The following is a 19,522-nucleotide window of genomic DNA, read 5'->3' as shown; positions in this document are numbered from 1 at the left end:
AGATAAACAAAATGAATTAATAAAAACAATGGGAGATCCAAAGAGCTTTAATGCTATCAGATGAGGCCAATGTAAAAATGTAAAAAAAATTAACTAGAAGTGGCCAACTTAGAAGCTCAGTCAAAAAGTCCATTATGTAAAAATGTATTAACTAATGCAAAAATGAATGATTTTGATCTTAATTCTGCTTACAGGTTATAAAAGTGGAATGATGGGATGCCAAACTAACCTGTGACCGCTAAAGAACAGTTGAAGACTACAGTGTTGGGCTTGCTGACATTGAAGGTTAAACCGTTTGGGGAGACATCCGTGACAACTCGACCATCATCAGTCACTTGAATGGAAAATGTAAAGTTCGTGGGTTGAATGACATCCTGATATAATAGAGAAGAACAGAGATGAGCTTCACATGACATTGCACGGGCGGGTCCAGGATTTCAAAATGGGGGGTGGATAATGGCCGGATAGGCGGCTTATAACGATGCAGTGGTTCTTGGTAGGTCATATAGATCTAACAATACTTCAAGCTGAATTGGATTTGTCGCTTCAGCAAAGTCAAGAAGGCGAAGGCACATGGACAGTACCTCCCGTCCAGACATTTATTTTCTTCAAACAAAGTGACTTTTCCCTTTTTTTGCTCAAAAAGGGGGGTGGATATCCACCCAATCCACCCCCCCCCCCCTGTATCCGCCCCTGCATTGCCAGTGCCATTTAAGTACACTTGGACGTGTATCTCTTACCCACTCACCTCCCATCCGGGATGTATTGTGTATTTTAGTACCGATCGTTTCTTCTTTGAGGAATTTATTGAGGAAGGTATTGAAATCTTTGGGGACCCAGGGCGACGCGGAGATCAGGCACACAGGGAGCGCGCGAGAAACAAAAAGGACTTTTCTCGCGCTCCCTGTCTGCCCGATCTCCGCGACGCCCTGGGTCCACGAGGATGGGGTAATGATATTTTCTATCATTTGACACACTGTATATTCTAACATTTTCTAATAGATTAGTTAACTAAGTTCCTTAGTTTTTTTTTACTAATGGAAATGAAAACTTGAGTATCAATGCTACACACCACTCTAAAATATGGCATATTAATCACGTAATCACGTTGTGCGAGCTGCCTTTACAATGAATTATTACATACTTTCAGGATGTGTTATGAAGTTGCCATAAAGCAAATATCAACTCACTGCAGTTTTGAAAATCATGTTCTTGAAGAGCTGGAAGGGAAACACTCCTGAGCCCGTAATAATCTTGTATGTCAGCGCCTGTTTGACGGAGCCAGCGTTATCAGGATCTACAGCACTTAGACGCGCGACCACTGACCCGACAGATGCGCGGATCGCCTGCTCAAACGGCGAACTACACACACTGGTTGGTGGCTCATTCACATCTGAAATCACACAATGGCAGTCATCAGCTAACTCACTCTCCTATGGCGCTCAACCACTCAGGAAATTAGATTTAAAATAGTTGTATGGAGAGCTATTCACAAAGCATATCAATCGATGGCTGTCGTTTTTCTAAATGGTGTAGAGCTTATGGCGAGCGCGAGGGAGACCTGTGGTATTCTACAACGTTAGGGACTAGGCTCCATATCCAAGATGGCTGCCACTCAACTTACATAGTTCTAGAGCGATAAAAAAAAACGAAAATACTGATTGAACCAGACTCCCAAATATTGTATGTAATGCCTACTAAGGATGTGACCGGGGTAGAAGAACTACATTTTTTAAAACAAGATTGACTGATATGTTGCCCTCCCCCAATCCATAGCATTGGTAAACGCTGCTTATTTGTGTATATTGTTTCTGTTAATGCTTTTAATTTTGATTGTACTTTGTCGTGTTGTTGGGGCACCAAAAGTTATACCTAATCTCCATGCGCATTGACGGCACTACAATAATAATATCGAAGAGGGTTTCTATAAAATCCGTGCAATGACGTCACACTTAAGGCTTTTATGCATGTGACGTCATCTGCTAGAAGCATAAAGATAAGGTTGTTCATGGGCGTTGTTTGTGTGTCTTGAATACGACTACATTGGTAATTTTGTACGTCTAGGGTGTCTAATGGTCTTTTGGGGTTAGTAGTGTGCAACTTACCAATAACGGTGATGTTAAAGGCCTTTTCCACGGATAAAGGCATCTGTGGACTTGTGGCGTTATCAGTACAGTTGATCACAATCCGCCGAATGTGCCCGGACTCGAAATCGAGGCCTCTTGACGTCAATAGTTGTAATCTTTCGTCGACTATAAAATCTGCACTAGCATCACAACGCCCTTCATCAATGACGTCACAAACCGTGCAGCGATGTGATTGGTTGACATCAGGGTCCGTGACTGTGATGATTCCAATTCGAGTATTTGCCTCGTTTTCAAGCACTTGTCGGTGACTTAGGGTGATATCTGTTGGAACTTCGTTTACATCTGAAAAAGAAATTCGAGGAAAGGAACTAAAAATGGGAAAATATTACAAGATTTATATTTATTTCCTCAAAGAGCATACCCACATGGTATCGTTTAGGAAGTGGCATTTGTTGCGACTCGAGTTTTATACGGCTCGTTTTTAATCATACATCATGATTATGTGGTGCAGACGCAGCTTGTAGGGGAAGTCTTAAAAAAGGCCAAATCGTGTCGCAATTTTATGCTTCCGCTCAATGGCGAGTCACACAAAGCATCCATTTCCATCGGCTAATTCAACCAAGTAACCAAGATATTTTCAATCAAATATCGTCAATAACGTAACAGACTTTATTCGTAGATTGCTATTTTGAAGTTTTCTCGCGAACTAACCGTTGTATTTTCGATTAGAAACAATATCGCAGGAGTAGTTGATTGGCATTTTTTAATCCACATTTTATTGCTTTCGAAGGCGTCTATTTGGGGACTCTTACCTTTAACAGTTATATTAAAGCTTTTCTGGATACTCTGGACCTTCCCATCGGAACAGCTGAGCGTTATGTGGAGAACTGCTGACTCCTCGAAGTCCGAGTTTGCTGAGCCCGTAATTAGATTAGTCCCCTGGACCGCCACGCGTCCCCCGGCATCGTCCGTCAGAGAGCAACTGGGCGGATCTCCATCTTGGTCGACAAGTTTTATTGCACTAATGACCGTTCCTGACCGGCTATTCTCGTAGACGCTAAGATCTCCTCCATTCCCTGGTAGATTGATCCCGGTTGGGGCGTCGTTCTGGTCTAATGATAACAAATGATGGAGAAAGTGAGTACTTCCATCGTTCAAGGTTATGGCTTGTAAGGGACTGATAACATGTGAGTAACAAAGTTAGTAGTTCCATCGTTACTGTATGTTGTCTAATGGACTGATTACAAGCGATGAGTAACAAAGTGGGTAGTTCCATCGTTCAAGCCCATGGTGTGTAAAGGACTGACCATTTTGATACAGGGGATGGAGGCAAGAATAAAAGAAAGCAGGAATTCATAATGTGACTTTTTGATCGGTTAGTGTTCTGGAGTGAGATTGCGCCGTGACAGGAAGCCGTATAATGAGGTCATATTGTTATAAAATAAAAATAATCTAGTGGGTAAGTTGCTGTGACGCAATTTACCGGTTATAGATATTAAACATTTGAATAAAGTACTAATTTATTATCTCCTATGAACGAAGAAGGTTGTTAGCTATTTTCTCTTTACCTGTAATGTTGATTTGAAGCTTTACTTTCTTATAAAGCCCTCCTTTGTCTGTTGCCACGACAACAATGTCAATCACCGGTTCCACCTCGTAGTCAAGGGAACCATTCACTAGAACGCTCTTGCCATCGGATCCAAGACGGAATGCATAATTTTGGCTATCAATAGTGAAGGTGCATTTGTCATTTGTAAGCTTGTCAGGCTCCTCGCATGATAACGACCCGACCAAGGTACCAAGCGGAGAGTTCTCTGGTACCGTTTGGCTGGTGATCGATACCTGCAGCGGTGGCTCGTTTTGGTCTGTCGATGAGTACAACAACTATTTCGGCTCAAGAAAGACAAGCGGGAGCAAAACGAGGATAGGGCGGGGGATACAAGACGGGGGACTGGGGTGGTAAAAGGAGAGGGGGAAGGATCAACGAGGGGGGAGGGGGTGGGGGGTAAGATCATCCCGGAAGGGACACAAAACACATCTTTGAAAAGAAACAGCTCTGGGATTGATGGTCTTAAGGCTCCCTTATGTCATAATAAAATGTCCATGTCTATGTTTGGCCGGATATAAATTTGTGGATTGATATCGATAAAGTATAAATAAAAGAAGATTAGAGAGAATGCGGAAGATATCGTATTTGTAATAACAAATGGGCTTACTAGTAACCGTGATATTAAAGTCCTTCGTGGTTGACAGGTTGGGATCGCCGTCGTCTGTGCACGTGACCTTGATTGCTAGATGCCTCGTTTTCTCGTAGTTTATTACAGGCTCTCCTTTTACTTCAAGCACTGTGCCATTTTCGACCGTGAAGTAGCTACTGCCCGTAGACTGGGCGCTATTAACCAAGCTGCAGTTATGTGTTTGGGTCTTGTCAGGGTCTGTTACCTATGATTTGATGAAAAGAAAATTCTGTATTTGGTTATACATGGTTATACCAAGACTCTACATCATAGAAAGTTTTGAGCATGGTCATATCAAGGATTTCCAATGCCAGTTCAATAGTAATGATATATGACATTTGGTTGTGTGCCGTTGTTATACAGGAAGCCACAAAATGTACTGTCAGTAATATTTGATAACAGTTTCTGCGGCTGTAACTCGCTTTATGGTAACAAGACAAAGTAAATATTGTCGAACTGTTAGACAAAATTTTGACATGAATCATTTTCCCAACATCCGCCAGTATGTTCCAACATGGTGTACAAACAGTAACAGCATTGCTAAGCCAGCTGTTTGATTTTTTATCGCACGACTTATCATGACTTCTAGAGGTCTGAAAAACACATAATTAACTCACTTACCAAGAATGAGCCGACAATCGCGCCCGCTACAGCGTTCTCGGGCACAGTGAGTGTTCCATTGAGATATATGTCGGTTGGTGCCTCGTTCACATTTTTAACTGTGATGGTAAACTCACGTGTTACTACTCCTTTAGAGAAATTAGCAGAGGCGGTGAAAGTAAACGTGCTTTTGTCCTCAAAATCCAGTTCTGACTTGACCAATATATCCGCGGTGCATGTTGCCGTATCAGCTGTAATGCTGCACGTCGTTGCGCCAATTTTGAACTTCTCAAGAACAGTGTTATTCAAGTGATTTATACTTAAAGTGACCGGTAAGGCCAAAGACTGTGTTGCTGTCAGAGTTCCAGCTGTTGTTCCTACCGATGCGTCCTCTTTTACAGAAATCGGCCGATATGTGATGCTGGCATGATAATCGTCATACATTATCAAGTATATTACGAACTTCTGCGTTGCGTTTTCAAAAGGTTGACCCGAGTCAGTACATTTGACTTCAATTTGAATTTGATTTTGGGGAACATTATTAAGTGGTTTGGCTACCACCAGGTTTGATCCATTCAACTTGAAAAGTCCATTGCTAGAATTCGTTAGCTCCCAGGTGAAGTTTGAAGAAGGGGTTGCCGTTGGGTCATCACCGTCAATAGCGGTGAAAACCCCTACAAGTGAACCTACTTGAGCATTCTTATTCACAGTATGATTCGACAACGAGATATTCCCAGGAGGGTCGTTGACATCCAATATTCGCACTTTAAACTCTTGCTCACGCCACATGGGCGGATTCCCATTATCAGTAGCTCTGATTGTTATTGCTACCTCACCGTTATTAAGGGATATCGGTCCGTTTAGGTTAGGATCTTGCCAAGTGCTTTGTAGCTTAGTGCCGTTTATTGAGAACAACGAGGATGTTACATTGAAGACAATTTCCTGCCCAACTTGCGGATCCAGCGCTGAGAAAGTCCCGATAACTGTCCCAACTGCGGCATGCTCCAGTAGCGTGTTACCGGACAGAGTAAGATTCGTCGGTGGGTCATTCAGGCGCCGGCAAAACTGCCTAGTTACATCAGGGCTCCACGAGGAAAAGCCAGTTGTTTCGTTCCGCTTACATGTCACATTGGTTACAACGTTGACAAAGTCTGCGCTGGAAATTAACTCAGCAAATTGGCTATCTGGTTTGGTGACGATTGTTGCAAGTTTGTAGTTACTGGGGCAAGTCATACCAGAACATGTGCTATTGGTGTAGTTTCCAGTGCAGCTGGACGAGCATTGCTGACAAACCGGCATGAACTGATCGCTGTAGGTATTGTTAGGACAAATACGGCAGGGATTCGATGGGCAGCCTGTCCATTTGCATGTTTTTTGATCTGAGTAGAACAAAAAGTAATCTGTCAGCCAATAGGACAAACGGCGAAAAGACGGTCTGACAGCCACACGTCTACTCACCTATCCTCCTTTCCTTTCCATCTATCCCTATCTCTGCCAAATCATCCCCACTCACCTATCCTCCTTTCATTGTCCATCTATTCCTATGTCTGCTAAATCATCTCCACTCACCCTTTGGTCCTTAGCTATCCATCCCGACTTTTTACACAACCATTCTTCCGCCATTTGCTTCGCCCTTTTGTCTCCCCCCCCCCCCCCCCCCCTCTCAACCCGTTCCTATGCCTGTATAATCATCCTTTCACTCACTGTCAATAATCCCTACCATCAGTCACCTCTTTTTGCCCAGCCAGTGCATAACCGAATCCAGCCAATTAGCCAGCAAGCCAACCAGACAAAAAATAAACACCAATCAACAAGCCAGCCAGCCAGTTAAACAACCAGCCAATCAGCTGAGCCAGCCCGCAACAAGCCAGCCAGCCAGTTAAACAAGGCGCATCACAATCACCAAATACAAGAAACCTTCTCAGAACGTTTCAAGCATGTGCCATCAAATAATTCGCATGGTTGTATCTACATTCAGATGCGCTGAACAACACTAAATCACCAAACAGCCAAAGCGCAAACGTTAATCCTTTCTTAAAATGGTGATAACATTCGCAGTCCTTGGCAAAATGTAGCGCACTTCAAAATATAACATGAACGAAACAAAAAGGGAACTCTATTTTAGAACTCATCACCCATTAGCATTCTTTGTGCCAGCAAGTGAACCGTTTAAAGAAAGACCCGCGGTATAAAAGGCGCGAACCTGGTCCAAGGCAATAACGGCGAGCTCTTTGGGAGTGATTTTCTACGGCAACAAGGACAAAAATTATGATTGAAAATAAAATTCAAAAGCCGCACGCGCTAGTTTGAAATGACGCTATTTTTTTAGCGCGCGTGCTAAAATAACAAAACCTGAAAACTTTTTTGCTTCAAAATCGCTCAATTCTCTATTTATTAACTGTCCAGTCACCAGAGAAAATTAAAAAAAAATAGTTATCTTTGCACTATTGATGTTTAAGACAGTATTTCGAACTTGCTCATATCCCTTTTGCTCCTTTTATCAAGCTCTGCACTCGACAAAGTCTAGCGAAAATGACGACTTGGACCAGGCGCGCGACTTTTATACCGCAGCTCCTTGTTTAACAGGGGACTTGCGCTAAGAGATCACGTGACGTTTTGGGTGGCAAACTAGCGCGCGCTCAGGCATTTAGCGGCAAAACAACTGCAACAAAAGCAACTTATTCAGCGCTTAGGAATTGGTGAGAACGTTTCTTTGTCAGAAAGCGTTTATTTTCATCTAAAGATTCCTTCGTCGTTCCCTGAGTGAAGGACGCAGTCATTTCTGATTTTTATGTTTGATTATTTGGGTTTGAAATTGCCACCCAAAAGATCACGTGATCTCTTATCCTCTATTGCACCTACTTGCCGACGCACCTCACAACAAAACTCATGTATCACTCTGGTAACATTCCCATACCTTGGTCCAGCAAGTATCCCGTTTGGTTACAGCTGCAGACCCCTGTTGGCTCATCACACGAGGCCCCGGGGCCCGTACATCCCCCGTTGTCAGACCCACAGCTCTTGGTTTCATTTAGCGCATACGTACATGTCCCGCCATTCGATTCGACCGTGGTCTTTGTACGCGTGCGCGATGTAACGCCGATAGAACAGTTGGTGGAGCACTGAGACCACGGACTCCATTCTGTCAGCAAAGTAACGGCAATTAATTTACATAGATACACATCAATCATGATTCTAATAGGCTTTGTGAGTCGCCTATTAGTCACCCTAAAAGGTTTTATTTATGTTTTTTGCTTTTTTGGTTGTTTGTCGCTACTTCTGTTGTTGTTCCCTGCTAGCAGAGGCCTCTTTTCTCTGTATTTCGCTGTGCTTGCGTTCTCGAGGAAAAGAGACCTCTGCCATGGGTCGGAACTGTTTTCGTAGCGCATGCGTGTGCGTTTCTAAGCGACCGCGCTTGACGTGCCGAAAACCGTACCACCGTGCGAAAGCTGTCAATATGCTAATATGCTTTGCATGGGTTTAGTCGCAAATTATGAATCAAACTCCGGTTAGTTCTCCTCTTCGAAAAAAGAAAACAACTGTTCAATATCAATCACCTAAAACGTCACTGAAAAGATTGAACAGCAAACGCAGCAAAGACGAGTTTTGTCTTGTTTGTGGGATAAATTTCAAGACATCTGGGCAGGCGAGTTTCTTCAATGTAAATATCGGCCAGTTGGACTCGAAGAAAATGTTACAAAAATGTTTTGTAAACTTAGGTCAGCTAATTCCAGAAGAATATGCAAAACCTGTAAACGGAAGATTGACTCGTTAGTCAAAAGAAAATTCTGAATGAAGATAAGGCATTGAATGGCTTCTTATAATTCGTCGCGTGATATTTCTACGGAGGACGCCGTTTTGAATGCGGGCTTATTTTCCCACAGCGGATATACGCTTCACGCATGCGCTAGTCATTGTGGGCTCAAATAGTGGCCAGTAATTAATTAACGGAGCCTGCGCTCTTGATCTCCCGTCCACGATCGTGGACGGCGGTTTGATCAAACGAACTTGCGACCCATGGCAGAGGTATATTTTCCTCGCGAACTCCAGCCCAGCGAAATACAGAGAAAAGAGGCCTCTGCTAGCAGGGAACTGTTGTTGGTTATTGTGGCGATTTGTTTTACTTTAAAGCTTGTAACAGTTACGTTTTCTTCCACTACATATGAAAATACATGTTAATGAATATAAACACAATCGAACATGAAAAGAACGTCGTCTTGTCTATGCCTTATGTTTTGCTGAAACATTTTACAATCTGCGGCAAGCATGTTTGTTCGCGGCCGATTTTTATATTTTTTACTCAAATTACAATGCGAAAATTAAATGGTTGGGTTAATCATAAGTATCCCAAGGCTTCCATAAGTGGTTCTATAAAGGAATGTATGGAGGGAATCGATATTAATGAAAAAAATTATTATATCGCAAAGGATAAATGGGGTTGTCTAGATACCCGAGAGCCGGGAGCCCATGCCCACCCAAATACTAGATACCCGGCAACTTTTATAATTTTGTAAAAATTGGCCATATAAATCTTATTTATTTATCCAAAACCATGTAGTTTTGTTAAGAAATTAAGGAGGCTCGTTTTTTTTTCATTTTACTTGTTATAAAATTGACGTCTAGTAGTCTCAAATCTCATCCGATTTCATTCATGTTTTCGTATGATAATATTTAATCATCCTTTTTGATGGGATTTTCTGTTTTTTTTATTATTTACCGGTAACCTATTTAAAGTTATTTAACATATGAACAGACCAGTATTTTATAAACTTCCCAATATATTTCCAAAAATAACCGATGCTTTCTATTTAAATTTGCGGAGAGATAAAGTCTAAACTAACCATGTAATTTTTTTTTAGTCCGCATACTCCATCCGCGTTTAATGCGAACCACGTTAGTTTTCTTGACCGTGCTTCCTCTTCTAATTTCTGAATCGATAAGGAGATTTAGGACCTATTTAGAAAACCACAAACTAAACTAGTAATGGTTAAACGATTCTGATATTATACTTGCCTTCTTAGGAGTCAAGTCAACATTCTCCACGAGAATTGTAGAAAATTCCGCGCTTACTATGTTTACGTTTCATGGTGCATTTCTTATGGCAGTTCTGATTGGCTAGTGTGATACAAAAGTTCGCAAAATCAAATAACGTCAGAACACGGTTTCTCGCAAAGGTAATCAGACGGAATCAGACGGGAAAGGGTGAGGAAGTGAAACGAGCTAGTATTAATGGCTGTTAACATACAAAGCACAATGAGAAATGGGACCTTTAGACATCGCCAGACTCGGATTTTAACCCGTAACCTCGCCTCTGTCAGCCGCCGTCATCCCAGCAAAGTACCAAGTGGCAAAAAACATCCATTTCCATCGGCTGATTTGCGATATTTTCGATTGAATTTTGTAAATAAAGCATTAAACTTTGTTTTCAGGTGATTATTTTTAGGTTTTTAGCTCATAATTTCTCTTCCAATAGGCAATTCCAGCTATAAGTTTGCGCGCGCATAACCATAGAAACCAACCTCAACTACCAGAGTGCAGCGTGCGCTTTTTTAAACTTACATCAAACGAAGCGCGCGCTGCATGCCGGTAGTTGAGGTAGGTTCCCATGGTGAGTGCGCGCGCATGCTTATAGCTGGAATGTCCTATTGTGATTGAGAACAATAAAAAAATGACAAGGGCAGCCAAGGGCTTCCAAAATGACAAGGGTACCCCCAAGGTGAAGCTCCTCCCACCCACCCCCGGGGCTCGAATTTGCAACTGTAATCAGAATACCACCACGCTAGCTGTCACAAATTACAAAAGTCTCCTGTAAAGAAAAAATGCTTATCCCTGAGCCTCAGTCGTTTGGAATAAAATATCTCTGTACAGGTAACAAGACAATTGTGTTAATGGATTGCTGTCCACTCACGTTTTCGGTATAAATAATCTAACGCATCTGCATAAATTATAACTTCGTTGTGATAAAAATTCTCGTATTTTAGAGCGCACATAGCATTATTTAAATAAATAGAAACAATAGGTAAACAAGTCTTGGAATGATATTTAATTTGGTTTTGAATATGAAATTGGAATTTAGCGCTCAGAGCAATTGTCCTGACATGTTGACGGCTGATTGATATGATTGTTCTTGAGCCCAGGGTTGGGAGGAGCTTTGTTTCCTTTTAATAGCGGAACCTCGTGTTTAATACTGTTACACAACTTAAAACAACAATGATTGTGCTAGAATCTAGTACACGATGCATGCCGATCTAGAGTTTTGGTGGTTCCACGCATCGCCTTTCAAATTGACAAACCCCGGGTGCCTAAATGACAGCAGTTGTAATTCAAATCATTTATACATCACATAAATAAATTGGTTTCAAATTTCTCCTGGAACCTTTTGAAGATCGGTAAATAATTTCAGCTGGAACCTTGGAGATCGGTAAATACGAGTTTTAGGCTGTTCAATGAACAAAGGCAAAGTATTGAGAAGAAAACCACTACCTTTAGGGTCAGTGACCGATGGCTTGAGTAATACGAAGTCGATTGTGTTTGCATTCCAAAAAGCTCCATTAGTATCATGCCAAGAGATTGTGTGTAACCTGGTAATGAGTAAGACAAATTAAGTCAATGAGTGTCTCCTTGTCACGAGTTGTCACGATGTCAGTTTCAGTGGCTGTTATCACGAAAGCATTCTCACTATCTGCATAGCTGTAATTCCCTTGGAGCATTCAGGCAATGGTGTGAAAGTCAAACCTAGTTTTATCATATACTAATAACTAAGGCTAAAGATTTATTATGGAAAAATTTGGGTTATGTAAACGAATCCATCATATCATCCCATTATTTAAAAAAAAAACTTTGTTTGTTGTTATGCACAGTTATTTCATTATAGTATCATGCTCTGCGTTAAACAAAACGATCTATGTTGTATATCACAACAAATGATATAAATTTTATGCGGTACCAGGATCTACGATGCTTTTACAAAAATATCGGTATTTAGTTAGCAAAGGACCCTGTTTCTGTTCATACAGTATTCGAGTGCTTCAAGTGGTAGTAAAATAAAGCTCATGATTTCCTGAATTGACTTTCTCAAAGAAGGATTTTATTTTTACTATTTAATAAGCTCCAATTCCAGTTTAAAGAGAAATCACGAATCGTACCCCTGTAATAGATGTAAAAGGGATTTTATGATCATAATGTATCATACGGTTGGAATCCGAAAGTGCTACTACATAAAATCAAGCGACTTCAAACATTACTTACCTGATACTACACAGTTAATTGCTGACGGAGGTGTATCACCCCGTCTTCTTCTCCAAGCGTCCAGTATTTGACAACAAGATAGAACACAGAACACAAGCAAAACAGCCCTTGCCGATACCATTCTGTGATCATGTGTTGTCATCTCTGATAAAGTCCAGAAAAAGTAAAGGAGTCACCACCAATGCATGCATAATGAAACACTAAAACTGACACTAACGGCATGCGTGCGTAACAAGTGCGTAGTAAGGTTTTAAAATGCGTGGTTGCACACATACTGAATAGATCTGTAAACGCTTTGGTCACGAAAAAAAAAACGCTATCAAACTGTACGCATTGAATATTTTCACAAGTGCCCAAAAACGTTTAAAAAATACATGACACCTAAGACAATAAAAAGCTTTAGTAAAAAAAGAAAGACTCTTTGGAATGTTCCTCGCGTTGAGCAATCAATGACATTATAAAATTGCACCAGTCAATTAAAATTAAGGAGGCTCGTTAGTAATTTTTTATAGCATTTTTTTAATTTAACTCGTTATAAAATTGACGTCTAGTAGTCTCAAATCTCATCCGATTTCATTCATGTTTTCGTATAATAATATTTAATCATCCTTTTTGATGGGCTTTCTGTTTTATTTTATTTATATAATATAAAAAAACGCTTTCAAACTGTACGCATTGAATATTTTCAGAAGTGCCAAAAAAAACTTTTGAAAAATACATGACACCTAAGACAATAAAAAGCTTTAGTAAAAAAAGAAAAAGCTCTTTGGAATGTTCCTCGCTTTGAGCAATCAATGACATCATAAAAGTCTATTGAAACCCCGGCCCACGACCCCCGGGGCATAGCGTGGGAGTAACGGGGACATGGTCTTGGAAGTACGCTTTTGTACAGCTACTTCTCTCCCGGGGGGGGGGGGGGGGGGGGCGGGGGTTGTAACTTTTTGCTAAATTAGCGGGGATTTTTAGCCGGGCTAGTAATGCGAAAACCTTACGACAGGACAGCTTCCGAAATTTTTGTAGATCAGTGTATCGATTATTTTCTGTATTGATCACTTTTGCCGTTCTTGTTTTATACATGGTGGGGTGTCTTTATCATCGAGTTTTGAAGCGTTGGAGGATAGTTTTAACAATTTTGGTTTGAGTTACGCTAGCAGAAGTCGTTGAGGTATGAAATCTAGAAAATATTCGGGGGTCGGGGGGACGGCGTTTCAATTGACTTGTGCATTACACGGGTGTAATGCATAAATACTGTTAGTCAAATCGTATTATTTATTATGTAAGTACCCCCGGATTTGAATAAGGAACTGAGAGAATAGACAAGAGCCGTTGATTGCATTAGATGCAATTAAAAAAAAAAAACGAAAGTATAGATTAAATTAGTTAAGCTCAATGTTGATTTAGACGTCGTAGAAAACGTTTAAACGCATAAGTCAAAAATATATTCAATAGACAGAGCTTGGACATTCCCAACAAAACTTGTTTCGTAATAGAAATTGTTAATTCAGCAAGAAATGTAGGATTATTTCCCAAAGGGCGAGCTTGGGCTACCTGTGGTTTCAGTCGACAATTGCTCATCGTCAGTTCTTTGGAGCGTTTGACCCCAGGTCGGGGCAACACGGGCGAGCTTGGCTACCTGTGGTTTCAGTAGACAATTGCTCATCGTCAGTTCTTTGGAGCGTTTGACCCCAGGTCGGGGCAACACGGGCGAGCTTGGGCTACCTGTGGTTTTTGTAGACAATTGCTCATCGTCAGTTCTTTGGAGCGTTTGACCCCAGGTCGGGGCAACACGGGCGAGCTTGGGCTACCTGTGGTTTTTGTAGACAATTGCTCATCGTCAGTTCTTTGGAGCGTTTGACCCCAGGTCGGGGCAACACGGGCGAGCTTGGGCTACCTGTGGTTTCTGTAGACGATTGCTCATCGTCAGTTCTTTGGAGCGTTTGACCCCAGGTAGGGGTAACACGGGCGAGCTTGGGCTACCTGTGGTTTCAGTAGACAATTGCTCATCGTCAGTTCTTTGGAGCGTTTGACCCCAGGTCGGGGTAACACGGGCGAGCTTGGGCTACCTGTGGTTTCAGTAGACAATTGTTCATCGTCAGTTCTTTGGAGCGTTTGACCCCAGGTCGGGGTAACACGGGCGACACCTGTGATCTCGCGAGGGCCGGGGTACAGACCAAGGGACGGATCAAAAGGCTGCATGAGCACAAAGACTGCAAACTGTGAATCCGCGCATAAAAAATGCAACACAACACAACACTTGGTGACGACTCGATGAAACTTTGGCGGAAAATGTAAAATCGTTTCTAAGGGTAAACTAAAAAAGAGGGAACTAAATAAGGTAAGAATTATTCCAACGTACGCAAAAGTCTTGCTGGTGTACGAGGGTCGTAAACAAATAATGAGTTCAAGTATTTTGTTTTGTCTTGTGTTTGCGGTATTTTAGAAACATGAAGAGCGCGGTGACTTTTGGAGTATTTTGTTGGCTCGTCTACTTCACTTTTATCATATCCAGTGAAGCAAGAGTTGTAGTTCGACCAAAAGGTGAGCCAAAATTGTTCATCAAAAAAGATTCAACAATGAAAAAAATTGTTGTCAACACAGACAAAAAAGAGGATTATCTTTTATTCAACTATCTATTTCAATCCAGGGAATCTTCAAAGTTTGTTAAAACTAAACAAGGTAATTTTCTTTAATGCGGCGCAAGTCGAATAAAAAAGAATGTGTAATATGTATTTCAATTTTTATGTTGGACGGATTAAATCAGGAAATCTCATGGGTCTCTTTGTCCTAACGCCATAAAATATGCATTAAAAATTCTGAGACACAAAACATTTTAATGAAAAACTCCAGTAAAACCATTTTAAAGAAAAACGGAATCGTTCTTTCCAGATTCATCCCACTAACTTAAAAAAAAGCTAAAATGATTTATTAACATATGAGAATCAAACCCTTCAGTTTACCCCGCCTTCAGTCAGAAACAAGCCACCCCTAGTGAAAAAGTACACACATTGAATTTGCCAATATACTTGCCAAAATAATTTGACAAAGATGCTTATCAAGTTACTAGTAGGGTCTTTTTACTGTATAAAAGATAGGCATTTTCGCACTTCCCTAGACTAAATACACTATTCTATAAATAACAATGGTAAGATTGTAAAGGTGGCGAGGATGAAGGTGGCACATGAAGGCACTCGACCTAATTGAACTACCCGTAAGCTGGCAGGTGAACATTAGAAGAGTGATACCAACCGTTAGAACACTCTACTATAACCAGTGCCCTCTTTTCAAATACAAATAATTACAAAATAGCTAGAATAAGACAAGTACAATAACAATAATAAATATTAGAGATTGTTATAACGTTTTAGTCGAAGAATGTTTGTCTTTTTTTTTCACTTGAATAAGAAAAACATGCCATTGCCTGCTTTAAGTACTTTTGTATGTTATTAGTAGAAATTCCGATAACTTTAAAATAAGCATTATTGTAGGGCCCTATTTAGCAGGCGTACTTAGAGGCTATAGAGTTTTTGAGATCTACAACCCTACGCCCCCTCCCACTGGAAAGTTTTGTCGTACACACCCCCTCCCCCATGCCTAGCATACACCCAACAGAAAACTCCAAAGATAGCAAGATAGAAAAATCGATAAAAATATAGTAAAATTGATCAGTAAGGCAGGCCAATCACGCCGCCATTTTATGCTCCCGCTTAATGGCGAGTCACACAAGCATCCATTTCCATCTGCTAACTAAGAAAGAAACCGAAATATTTTCAATAAAATATTGTCAATAACTTATTAGACTTCATTTGTGCATTGATATTTCGTAATTTTCTTGCAAAAAACTGTTGTATTTTTAACGATAAACAATAATAAAGGAGTGGTTGATCGACATTCTTTAACAATGTTTGTATTATGATGATCTAGAGGATACCACAGAGCAAGTAGAGAGCCGGTTTTATATTGAAAGGATTGGGCTCCAGTCAAGAGGCCACCACAAAAGACCGAGCTTATCCAGGGCAGACGACTTCTACGAGGGCGTGTACCCAGACGCCAATGCTTACAGGCGAAATGGCTATAACAGGCTGAAAGAACAGAAAAAAGATGACGAGGAAACTACAAGTAAATGTAAGTGATAAGAACAAAATCGCATTCTTAGGTGAATTTTTAAAAGGCTTGTGATAAGAGTGTCGTGGAAGACGAAGTCACAAAAAACCATACAAAAAAGGTGTTGTAAGATCCCGATTTTATTCAAACAAACGCATATTTGAAATTCAGGGTAAGTGTAATTTTTAGGATCCTTCTGAACGCTTCCGACTCGGCCAGACCACGTTGTATTCGTTCTTTCTTTTAATAGAATTAGAATTCAGCATTCCAGGTGCAATAAGAGTGACTAGAAAATACACAAGGCAAGATTTCGATTAGAATCATGAGAAGTTCGGCTACTCGGAGATCTGAAGCTTATTCTTTTTTCTTGATTTAGCGCGCTGGCATTTTTTTATTTTTTTTTTTATTTTCCTAACTATACCCCCCCCCCCCACCCCTTTCACCAAAGGCTGACATTTGAAATCAGTTTTCTTCGTGACACTCCCCACCTCCTTCCACCTACAAGACTGCTGACAAAAAACTGACGGTTGGAATGACTGACACTTGACTTGACATTTGATTGACAGCCTGTCCGACTAAAGCTGACCTCGGCTTTCTCATAGACGCATCTGGAAGCGTAGAAATGTACGGCACGGGGACATTCAAAAAATGCATTAATTTTGTGAAGCGAGTATTACGGGCTTTTGACGTGTCAGAAAAAGGGACCCACGTGGGAGCTATTATTTATTCTACTGACACTAAACTCGCTTTTGACTTCAACACTTACAAGGAACGCGGCGATATAGAAGCCGCGTTCGACAGGGTCAAATTCCTAGGAGAGACAACCTTTACCGGTAAAGGACTCAAAATGGCGCTATCAGAGCTGTATAAGACTGCGAGGAAAGACGTGTCGAATTTACTGGTGGTTATTACCGACGGACGGTCACATGACGACGTCGTAAAACCCTCGGAGATGTTACGGAACGCGGGCGTTAGGATTGTGACAGTAGGACTTGGGAATTCCTTTGATATAAATCAGTTAAAAGCAATGGCGGGGAAGCCGTATAATAAGAATGTGATTACGGTTGACTTTCCACAACTTGACTACGCTGCTGGAACCTTACAAGACGCACTCTGTAAAGGTACGGATGACACACTTGAATAAAATGGCCTCTCACCGCTGTGACCCAGCTTCGAATCCTGACTCAAACTGGGGATTTTTTCGGGTTCCTGCTATGATTCGAATTTGCGTCACAAGTGAGTTGAAGTTTAATCTCCCGTGTTTCCAGTCTTCTCGCATAAGGACACTAAACCGGAGTTCCCGTCTCTTCAAGCTGCACTACACTAACCTGAACCGAAGGGACGTAAAAGAACCACTGGGAACGCAATAAACCCACTGGTAGTGACCACCCTCAGTGACAGTGCTTACTAACAATACACACAAGGGAGCACTTGATGTGGACCCTAGCTCTGTGTCTTCCGCATTAGTCAGTAGCGGATCTAGGGGGAGGGTTTAAGGGGTCTAACCCCCCCTCCCCAGAAAGCCATATGTAACGAAAAAAATAACCCCTCCCCCTTTGTCACTGAGCCTAACCCCCCTTTAGCGAAAAGCTAGATCCGCCCCTGCCAGTATAGCTGATGGAAGTTAGAACATGCGTACGTACATACAATGACAAAATCATAACATACGATGCATTAAGACACACTTGAGTTAAATGTCAAAATAACAATAAACATGACCGGGGTAGTGATAAGAGATAATTACTCGGATGATAAAATTCATAGTATCTATTAGATATAAAGGTGGTGGCAGGGTTAAGGTGAGATTCCCCTCGTGCCTTTTTTGGGATAGAATTTTAAAGGAAATTTGTGGAGTTAAAACCAACAAAATAACTTTCGTTCGGACATCTCCCCCTCCTTTCCTTCTCCTTTCGTCAGATTCTGGTTCCGCATATATATACATCTCTGTATTCGCAGTCTTGTAAATAAAAACTGTCTTTAGCTAATTTTTTCCCTCTAATTTTCAGCGGCAAATGACAATCCAGTCCCAGCTCTGAGTAAGTATGAATACAAAAACTTTGATTAGTTTACATTGATCAGGCTCATAAACTATATATATACATTTTTTTATTTATTTAGAGGCTTCCTCCACACTTATATATAAAGATATACAACAAAATACAGAAAAAAACATACAAAAATAAGTGCAGAGAGGGGAAGTCGAACGGACACGTGGTCCCGGCGAGGCCTGCCCCGTTATTAAAAAATCCAAATGAAATTATTTTAAGCAAGGTGTGATTGATCGAAAATACATGACATTTGCGTAACTTTGGAATTTTATCCTATGCCATAAATTGTCGAGTGGCAATATCTTTATAGGCCTTCCACCCTTTTGCTTAAAAAAGTTCCCAAGCCCGACAAAAGCCCCGTGCAAACTGCGCCAGCACCGGCCTTCATTGCTGGCGAATTCTTGCTCCTAAGGCTGTTGTTGAGAAGGCACGCGCTCCCGGTAAACAACCCCCCTCCCCCCCTGATACAGCCCTGCGAACGGCCTATTATTTGAATCCTTGGCGCTGGTGTGACATGTTCTGCATATACACCTGTCACCACAGTCCATTTTACACCTAAATAATCCCCTAAAAGATTTGACGGAATATGTACTCAATTAAACGTTGCATCAGATTATACCCTAATCATGGTCAGAAGTGCGCAAAGATTTGACCACGCTGCCTAAATCACTTACAGTATCATAACTATTGTAATGATGGCAAGGACTCAATGTGCATCACGAATTCTAAATTATGAACGTGCAGCCAAGAGTCACTTCCCGCGAGTGGAGAGAGGGGCACTGAGAAGCGATAACTATCAGCCAATATCCCTATTCTCCGATACACCGGTAGAAAGACGAGGAGGGAGCTGGTCCTCGTCTTCGTCAAGCCAGTCTGCGGGGGGCGGTTCCATGTCGGCCGGAGGGGGTGGCTCGAGCGGCGGAGCAGGCGGATCATCCTCTGGCGGCGCTGGCGGGGGAGGTTCTGCGGGAGGAGCTAGCTCGTCTGGTGGTGCTGGCGGGGGAAGTGCAGGAGACTCTGGGGGTGGGGGTAGGTGTTGCACTGCTAAGGCGTAAAGCTCTACAACGGAAACAACGAGAAGAAAAGACGCGACCTTAAGTTAAAGAGGGGATAACAAACGATTAAACGACAAGTATAAACCCTGGGGGGGACGATCAAGCGACTGAGAGCTAAGGTTGATGTAACCAAGATGTGGATGTTT

The 19,522-nt window shown here is 41.6% G+C and overlaps 2 protein-coding genes across 10 annotated transcripts in view; one reads left to right on the top strand and one right to left on the bottom strand.

Moving 5' to 3' along the window:
- LOC5503465 (protocadherin Fat 4) overlaps nt 1-12,455 on the bottom strand; it is a 28,876-nt gene extending 16,421 nt beyond the window's left edge. Inside the window, exons 1-9 of one of the 2 annotated variants that reach the window (XM_048721524.1) lie at nt 12,173-12,455; nt 7,842-8,066; nt 4,946-6,303; nt 4,304-4,529; nt 3,656-3,952; nt 2,900-3,199; nt 2,106-2,429; nt 1,191-1,393; nt 230-374 (exon numbers count right to left, since the gene is read on the bottom strand). In XM_048721524.1, coding sequence (XP_048577481.1) covers nt 230-374; nt 1,191-1,393; nt 2,106-2,429; nt 2,900-3,199; nt 3,656-3,952; nt 4,304-4,529; nt 4,946-6,303; nt 7,842-8,066; nt 12,173-12,314 — 3,220 coding nt within the window. In that variant the 5' untranslated portion in view covers nt 12,315-12,455. The remainder of the gene's footprint in view (nt 1-229; nt 375-1,190; nt 1,394-2,105; nt 2,430-2,899; nt 3,200-3,655; nt 3,953-4,303; nt 4,530-4,945; nt 6,304-7,841; nt 8,067-12,172) is intronic. The other variant, XM_048721523.1, reaches the window with a different exon arrangement.
- Nucleotides 12,456-14,228: 1,773 nt separating this feature from the next.
- LOC5503464 (mucin-19) overlaps nt 14,229-19,522 on the top strand; it is a 28,849-nt gene continuing 23,555 nt past the window's right edge. Inside the window, exons 1-6 of one of the 8 annotated variants that reach the window (XM_048721784.1) lie at nt 14,229-14,507; nt 14,613-14,710; nt 16,094-16,294; nt 16,840-17,394; nt 18,280-18,309; nt 19,066-19,350. In XM_048721784.1, coding sequence (XP_048577741.1) covers nt 14,617-14,710; nt 16,094-16,294; nt 16,840-17,394; nt 18,280-18,309; nt 19,066-19,350 — 1,165 coding nt within the window. In that variant the 5' untranslated portion in view covers nt 14,229-14,507; nt 14,613-14,616. The remainder of the gene's footprint in view (nt 14,508-14,612; nt 14,711-16,093; nt 16,295-16,839; nt 17,395-18,279; nt 18,310-19,065; nt 19,351-19,522) is intronic. The other 7 variants (XM_048721777.1, XM_048721778.1, XM_048721779.1 and 4 more) reach the window with 7 other exon arrangements.

This window comes from Nematostella vectensis, chromosome 14 (genome assembly GCF_932526225.1).
Source record: "Nematostella vectensis chromosome 14, jaNemVect1.1, whole genome shotgun sequence".
Taxonomy (NCBI): Eukaryota; Metazoa; Cnidaria; class Anthozoa; order Actiniaria; family Edwardsiidae; genus Nematostella; species Nematostella vectensis.
Note: the sequence above shows the minus strand (reverse complement) of the source record. Positions and strands in the feature narration are given on the sequence as shown.